At 55.1% G+C, this 8,823-nt stretch overlaps 1 protein-coding gene across 1 annotated transcript; it reads left to right on the top strand.

Annotated features, from left to right (window-relative positions):
- Window positions 1-608: 608 nt before the first annotated feature.
- On the top strand, window positions 609-7,805 carry LOC143926766 (BTB/POZ domain-containing protein 19-like; the record flags this gene model as incomplete). The annotated part of the gene is given in 5 exon segments (XM_077450821.1): window positions 609-668; window positions 2,901-2,969; window positions 3,332-3,463; window positions 7,302-7,427; window positions 7,562-7,805. Coding segments are annotated over 5 exon segments (519 nt in total), but the record flags the coding sequence as incomplete, so codon positions are not given.
- Between the last annotated feature and the right edge of the window lie 1,018 nt (window positions 7,806-8,823).

The following is an 8,823-nucleotide window of genomic DNA, read 5'->3' as shown; positions in this document are numbered from 1 at the left end:
TTAGAGTGTAAGCTCCTCTGTACAGAGACTGATGTGACTGTGGGGGGGGAGGGGACATTAGAGTGTAAGCTCCTCTGTACAGAGACTGATGTGACTGTGGGGGGGAGGGGACATTAGAGTGTAAGCTCCTCTGTACAGAGACTGATGTGACTGTGGGGGGGGGGGGCATTAGAGTGTAAGCTCCTCTGTACAGAGACTGATGTGACTGTGGGGGGGGGGGGAGGACATTAGAGTGTAAGCTCCTCTGTACAGAGACTGATGTGACTGTGGGGGGAGGGGACATTAGAGTGTAAGCTCCTCTGTACAGAGACTGATGTGACTGTGGGGGGGAGGGGACATTAGAGTGTAAGCTCCTCTGTACAGAGACTGATGTGACTGTGGGGGAGGGGACATTAGAGTGTAAGCTCCTCTGTACAGAGACTGATGTGACTGTGGGGGGAGGGGACATTAGAGTGTAAGCTCCTCTGTACAGAGACTGATGTGACTGTGGGAGGGGGGGGAACATTAGAGTGTAAGCTCCTCTGTACAGCACTGCAGTATATGTCAGAGCTATATAAATGTATAATAATATATATTGGATCCTCACTGTCTGTCGGTTTATGTTGCAGCTCTGTGTAGATTTTATCGGTCAGTCGCTGTCGGTGGAGATGGTTTGTGAAGCTTTACAGGTGAGAAATATTGGATGTCATATAACAGGCGGGGCCATATCTCCTTTTCCTCGTCACTGATTGGCTGATGGCTGTCCAAGTGTATCTGTACAAATGATTAGGGATGAACACATCCCTAATCCCTAGTAGGGTGGTCAGTTGTAGGGGTGCCGGTCGGTCGATTTTTATTGCTGTCTGTGCCCCCCCATTAGAGAGATCCCCCCCCCCCCCCCCCAATGTGTTTCCTGTTATCACTGAGTAAAGGAAAATGCGGAATGTTGGGTGTCCCCAGAACAGGAATAGACGGGAAATCTTCCAATGGGGAAGTGAAGTGGATTCTCCCCAATGGGACACAGATGGCAAAAACCTGACAGGGGTTCTAACCCTCCATTATTTTAACCAAAATGGAAAATAAAAGTTTTGCCTTTAGTTCTATTGTAAATATAGATAGAAGGGCTAAGCTCCGCCCCTCCATGCGCTGACGGCGGGTCCCTCCCCCTGTGTTATGATCGGTATTGTTTGTTCGGAGCCGCGGAGGAACGAGTTCCGGGTGACGGTTATTTCCACACTTCCTGTTTCCGCTGAATTTCAGAACTCTCCTATATACGATGCGATCCGAAGATCCGCCCAGCCGTGATTTTCTGGGTATTTTCACCAGGGGCAGTTTTTTTAGTTTTTTGCTTTTAATCTCAATAGGTTATGACTACAGAACACCCCTCCCCCTTTAATTCTTTATAAACATAGGTGGGAGGTGTTCTGTAGTCCACATGCACAACTGAAAACAATGTAACTGATAGGAGTGCTGCACAGGAAGTTCAACTTCCCTCTATTTTAGAGAAATTTTCCACTTCACTTCCTGTTGTGTCTCCAGGAGAGGGAATGACACAAAATCCCCCCAGTGGGGACATCAGGTAAAACCAGGCATGGGGGTGTCACGTGACATTCGACTACCCACCACATTTTGCTACCCGCTGGAGTGCGCATGTGCGACGCCGCCATATGCGTTCCAACACAGGGCCCCTCACGGGCTAGCTTCGCTCGCCACGCTTCGGGGCACGGCTTCGCTTCGCTCACCACGCTTCGCTCACCACGCTTCAGGGCACGGCTTCGCTCACCACGCTTCGCTCACCACGCTTCGGGGCACGGCTTCGCTTCGCTCACCACGCTTCGCTCACCACGCTTCGGGGCACGGCTTCGCTTCGCTCACCACGCTTCGCTCGCCACGCTTCGGGGCACGGCTTCGCTTCGCTCACCACGCTTCGCTCACCACGCTTCAGGGCACGGCTTCGCTCACCACGCTTCGCTCACCACGCTTCGGGGCACGGCTTCGCTTCGCTCACCACGCTTCGCTCGCCACGCTTCAGGGCACGGCTTCGCTTCGCTCACCACGCTTCGCTCGCCACGCTTCAGGGCACGGCTTCGCTCACCACGCTTCAGGGCACGGCTTCGCTTCGCTCACCACGCTTCGCTCGCCACGCTTCAGGGCACGGCTTCGCTCACCACGCTTCAGGGCACGGCTTCGCTCACCACGCTTCGCTCACCACGCTTCGGGGCACGGCTTCGCTTCGCTCACCACGCTTCGCTCGCCACGCTTCGGGGCACGGCTTCGCTTCGCTCACCACGCTTCGCTCACCACGCTTCAGGGCACGGCTTCGCTCACCACGCTTCGCTCACACGCTTCGGGGCACGGCTTCGCTTCGCTCACCACGCTTCGCTCGCCACGCTTCAGGGCACGGCTTCGCTTCGCTCACCACGCTTCGCTCGCCACGCTTCAGGGCACGGCTTCGCTCACCACGCTTCGCTCGCCACGCTTCAGGGCACGGCTTCGCTTCGCTCACCACGCTTCGCTTGCCACGCTTCAGGGCACGGCTTCGCTCCTCATAATTGTAATCTAACTCTATGTCCGCCTGGATGGTGGGGCTTGGGACTCAGGGGTGGAACGCATATGGCGGTGTCGCGCATGCGCAGTCCAGCGGGTAGCCAAATGTGATGAAACAGTGGCTCAGCCTGCGGCCCTCCAGCTGTTGTGGAACTACAAGTCCCATGAGGCATTGCAAGGCTCACAGTTCCAAGCATGACTCCCAATGGCAGAGGCATGATGGGACTTGTAGTTCTGGAGGGTCACAGGTTGAGCCCCATCCAAAGCCTGGAACAAAAGTGACGCTGTAAGCTTTGTTTTTATTGGTCGGATTTTAGGTGATTATTGTTTTGCCTCTTGCATGGAAATCACCGCCATTTATTTTGCTCTTTCAGGCTGCGGTCACCTACGGGCAGACTGACTTACGGCAGCGATGTCTGGTGTTCATTGAGCGCCACACGCAGGTGAGTGAGGGAAGTGTCCTCTGCTGAAGGAACTCCGCCCCAAATACAGTAGGGGGTGCGGGTCAGTGGCTGTTAGTTGGTGCGGATGTGGGGGTGTCAGGGGTTAATACAGACCGGGTGTGGGGTGTTAATACCGAGTGGATGTGGGGTGTCAGGGGTTAATACTGAGTGGATGTGGGGTGTCAGGGGTTAATACAGAGTGGGTGTGGGGGTGTCGGGGATTAATGTGGAGCGGGGGTGGGGGTGTGGGGGGTTAATGCGGAGCGGGGGTGGGGTGTGGGGGGGTTAATACAGAGCGGGGGTGGGGGTCAATCGATGGGCTCTGGGGATCGGCTCCCATTATTAATCGTCTTTCCTCGCAGGAAGTCGTTCGGACGCGGAGTTTCCGGGAACTCTCTGATCTGGGAATGATCGGCATCCTGCAGAGCGATCGAATCTCCCTGGATGAAGTTCCTCTGATTCACGCCGTCCGGGAATGGGCCCATGTCAGCTCAGTGAGTGATCCTGGCCAATGGGTGGCGGCGGATGTGTGAATGGAAGATGATTGGCTATTTTCCAGCCAATGAGAAGTGGACCTGTCATCAGATGTAGATTTCCTGTTAGCGGAGTATTATGATGAGGTGACGACTGTGATGTCATGTGACGTCCTCTGAAGACCGCACCTCGCCGGGCGGAGCACATGGCTGGTCACTAGATCAGCCCGCTGCCAGTGTCATGTCATCGCTGCGGCCAATCACATGACAGTTGTAAAGAATGGATGGATTCTTTTTATGCCATGCGGTGGTGCTAGCTGTGATTGGTCACAGTGATCACATGGTACAGATCGCCCGTCACTACATCAAGATTGATCAATTTTCAGAGATACACAAAGAGGAGAATAACGATCGTCTCCCCCGCAGTCTGCGATTGTTATCATTGGTGGATTTTATATGATGGAGACAAAAAATCAACCAAAATCCAGAATAACCATTTCTATATCTGTGAATTCCTTCAATGATGTGAATGTTCCTGGGGGACCCCTCCCCCCCATGATAACGGGGTCCCCTCTCCCCCATGAAAACGGGGCCCCCTCTCCCCCATGAAAACGGGGCCCCCTCTCCCCCCATAAAAACGGGGTCCCCTGTCCCCCTTTGATAACGGGCCCCCCCCATGATAACTGGCCCCCCATGATAACGGGGTCCCCCCAAGATAACGGGGTCCCCTCCTCCCCGGTCCCCCCCATGATAACGAGGTCCCCTGCCCCCCAGTCACCTCTCTGTCTACTGTCAAGTTTTGGGGGTCAAATACTTATTCTGCTCCATTCATAACATTTTGGTTGCTCTTCTGTCGCCATCATATAAAATCCACCAATGGAAACGATCACAAAGTGGGGGGCGGGGAGACGATCGTCATTCTCCTCTCTGCACAGATTTTCACGCAAGAAACGGAGAAGATCCGATTTTCGGTTAAATTTATGAAGAAAAATGATTTGCTAGGGCTGCGGAAATTAACGATTAATTGTTTGATTAATCATTCATTTCATTGATCGATCAAAATAATTTTGATCGCGGACGATCGGAGGAGTGAGCTTCGCGGTCTCGCCCATAGGAAAGGCCAAGGCTTCGGCCTCGCTCCGGAGCCACGGCCATCTTGGTCCACCCAGCAGCGGCTTAATGTTTTTCTTAAAGTTTAATTTTAAAAAATTGTAAAAACTGTATGTGTGTTGTAATGAATCAAAATGAGTCGATTCATCGATTAAAAAAAAACGATTAATCAAACAGGAAAATTTTAATCAGTAACAGCCCTAATATTTGCAAAATTTTATAACAGAAAGAAAGAGAAACACGTTTTTTTCCCAACATTTTTAAGTCTTTATTAAATTATTCAGCAAATGGTAAAACGTCGAGGTGATTAAATCCCAGCGAAGAAATCTCCGCCCGTCCGATGTCACATGACCGCGTAATCGTCACTCAAAGTGAGAGCGCTGAAAGCTGAGCATTGGCCAGGAAGGGGGAGGGGTTAATGATAAAAGGCGGAGTTTTCTGAACAATCTTCCTATCTGGTGACACATCGGGATTTATTCAGGCAGCCTTGTGACAGGTCCTCTTAGAAGCCCATCCCCCCCCCTTCCCCCCCCCGGGATGAGATCAGCAACATTGTCATTGGATGATCACAGGAAATGTTTTCTGGGTGCCAGGGGGCGTGTCCATGTCTGCGTTCTGTTTGTATCTCTTCCATGACAACTCTGTGAACAATCGTCCTCTGATCACATGACGTACAATACCGGAGATTGGGGGCGGGGCTTAGATTTGGACAATTATGACTATTGGTGGGGTTGTAGCAAAAGTGCCAGCCCCGCCCATAATTCACTTATAGGGGGAATTGATTGGACTGACTCCATTGGCCGTAATCTCCCCCCTCATAATGGGCACAGCGGGTGTACAGACCCGGGAACTCAGCACAGGGATCGTGAGAACCCCTCATAATGGGCACAGCGGGTGTACAGACCCGGGAACTCAGCACAGGGATGGTGAGAACCCCTCATAATGGGCACAGCGGGTGTACAGACCCGGGAACTCAGCACAGGGATGGTGGGAACCCCTCATAATGGGCACAGCGGGTGTACAGACCCAGGAACTCAGCGCAGGGATGGTGAGAACCCCTCATAATGGGCACAGCGGGTGTACAGACCCAGGAACTCAGCACAGGGATGGTGGGAACCCCTCATAATGGGCACAGCGGGTGTACAGACCCAGGAACTCAGCACAGGGATGGTGAGAACCCCTCATAATGGGCACAGCGGGTGTACAGACCCGGGAACTCAGCACAGGGATGGTGGGAACCCCTCATAATGGGCACAGCGGGTGTACAGACCCGGGAACTCAGCACAGGGATGGTGGGAACCCCTCATGATGGGCACAGCGGGTGTACAGACCCGGGAACTCAGCACAGAGATGGTGAGAACCCCTCATAATGGGCACAGCGGGTGTACAGACCCGGGAACTCAGCACAGGGATGGTGAGAACCCCTCATAATGGGCACAGCGGGTGTACAGACCCGGGAACTCAGCACAGGGATGGTGGGAACCCCTCATGATGGGCACAGCGGGTGTACAGACCCGGGAACTCAGCACAGAGATGGTGAGAACCCCTCATAATGGGCACAGTGGGTGTACAGACCCGGGAACTCAGCACAGGGATGGTGGGAACCCCTCATAATGGGCACAGCGGTCGTACAGACCCGGGAACTCAGCACAGGGATGGTGAGAACCCCTCATAATGGGCACAGCGGGTGTACAGACCCGGGAACTCAGCACAGGGATGGTGAGAACCCCTCATAATGGGCACAGCGGGTGTACAGACCTAGGAACTCAGCACAGGGATGGTGGGAACCCCTCATAATGGGCACAGCGGGTGTACAGACCCGGGAACTCAGCACAGGGATGGTGGGAACCCCTCATAATGGGCACAGCGGTCGTACAGACCCGGGAACTCAGCACAGGGATGGTGGGAACCCCTCATAATGGGCACAGCGGGTGTACAGACCCGGGAACTCAGCACAGGGATGGTGAGAACCCCTCATAATGGGCACAGCGGGTGTACAGACCCAGGAACTCAGCACAGGGATGGTGGGAACCCCTCATAATGGGCACAGCGGGTGTACAGACCCGGGAACTCAGCACAGGGATGGTGGGAACCCCTCATAATGGGCACAGCGGTCGTACAGACCCGGGAACTCAGCACAGGGATGGTGGGAACCCCTCATAATGGGCACAGCGGGTGTACAGACCTAGGAACTCAGCACAGGGATGGTGGGAACCCCTCATAATGGGCACAGCGGGTGTACAGACCCGGGAACTCAGCACAGGGATGGTGGGAACCCCTCATAATGGGCACAGCGGTCGTACAGACCCGGGAACTCAGCACAGGGATGGTGGGAACCCCTCATAATGGGCACAGCGGGTGTACAGACCCGGGAACTCAGCACAGGGATGGTGAGAACCCCTCATAATGGGCACAGCGGGTGTACAGACCCGGGAACTCAGCACAGGGATGGTGGGAACCCCTCATAATGGGCACAGCGGGTGTACAGACCCGAGAACTCAGCACAGGGATGGTGGAACCCCTCATAATGGGCACAGCGGGTGTACAGACATTTTTCACTGCACAGCGTATAACTAACATTAGTCTGAGAATCCTCGGGGGCGGTCCTAAGTTTTGGAGGTGGGGCTTTCCCTGAAAATTGGCTTCTGGCAGATCATAAAAAAAGAATTGCGGTTGGCAGATCCACTTTGAAGGAGGGCTCTTCTATGTGATTGGATGACATTGTGTAACGGTCGTGTTTCTGCGGTAGGCGGTCCTGGGTGTGCCCGTGGCTGAAGTCGCACAGGATGTCGTGCGGGAGCTCCGCCTCTTCCTGCTGTCCCCGGAGGAGCTGACCACCCTGGAGAAGGAGAACGCCAAGGACGAGCTGATCCCTGTAAGACCGCCCATTATGTCACCCTCCAGCCTCTGAGGAGCTGCTGGAATATGTAGTTCCTCGGGCATTAAAGGGTTAATAATTCCCGGCCAATCAGAATCCACCTTGATCCCGTCTTCTGTTTGTTTTCACAGGAATTTCAGATCGCTCAGTCCTGGAAATTCCACGCCCTGAAAAAAGTTGTCGGCTCGGAGCCCCAGCTATTCCGCCGCAGGAGGGGAACTCTACCCAGAGACCATCACCGCTACCTGGACCCGCCCCCCTAAGGGAGGAGCAGAGCGTTAGCTCCACCTGGTGACGCCGTTCCTTCAGCTTGTAAATAATCGTCTGGGAATTGATATTATGTTTCACATTTCATAAAGAAGATTTCTTATTAAACGTTGCCTGACACTCATTATCAGAATCATTTCCTGGCTGGAGAACTCCCAGCATCATCTAGCTCTTTCCTCCCCAGCCTGACTGTCCCTGGCCCCGCCCCTTTCATTCAAAGGACCTCCTTCCCACCTTCCAGCTACAGTTGTACAGGTTCCTCCCCTCACAATGCCAGTTGTCTGTCCCTGGCCCCGCCCATTTCACTCATTGGATTTCAGTTCTTTTAATCAGGGAGGATCAGAATCCCATGTGGGCGTTACCTATGCAAATACGACCTGTCTAGGAACGCCCACTCCTCCAGACTGACACCCACCCATCAAGGTATTGTTATATTTACATAACTCCTCCCACTTCTTGCATCAGGGCTGAGGGCGGGGCTGGGATCTTATCAGGAAGATATGTACAGCCCCCTGCCAGTCCCTCCCACCAGCCATGATCTGGCCCCTGCCGGCCCCTCCCACCAGCCATGATCTGGCCCCTGCCGGCCCCTCCCACCAGCCATGATCTGGCCCCTGCCGGCCCCTCCCTCCAGCCATGATCTGGCCCCTCCCACCAGCCATGATCTGGCCCCTGCCGGCCCCTCCCACCAGCCATGATCTGCCCCCTGCCGGCCCCTCCCATCAGCCAAGATCTGCCCCCTGCCGGCCCCTCCCACCAGCCATGATCTGGCCCCTGCCGGCCCCTCCAGCCATGATCTGCCCCCTGCCGGCCCCTCCCATCAGCCATGATCTGCCCCCTGCCGGCCCCTCCCATCAGCCAAGATCTGCCCCCTGCCGGCCCCTCCCACCAGCCATGATCTGGCCCCTGCCGGCCCCTCCAGCCAAGATCTGCCCCCTGCCGGCCCCTCCCACCAGCCATGATCTGGCCCCTGCCGGCCCCTCCAGCCATGATCTGCCCCCTGCCGGCCCCTCCCATCAGCCATGATCTGCCCCCTGCCGGCCCCTCCCATCAGCCAAGATCTGCCCCCTGCCGGCCCCTCCCACCAGCCATGATCTGGCCCCTGCCGGCCCCTCCAGCCATGATC

The sequence above is a fragment of the Lithobates pipiens genome, unplaced genomic scaffold, assembly GCF_037356315.1.
Source record: "Lithobates pipiens isolate NorthernLeopardFrog02 unplaced genomic scaffold, aLitPip1_a1.2 Scaffold_23, whole genome shotgun sequence".
NCBI lineage: Eukaryota > Metazoa > Chordata > Amphibia > Anura > Ranidae > Lithobates > Lithobates pipiens.
Note: the sequence above shows the minus strand (reverse complement) of the source record. Positions and strands in the feature narration are given on the sequence as shown.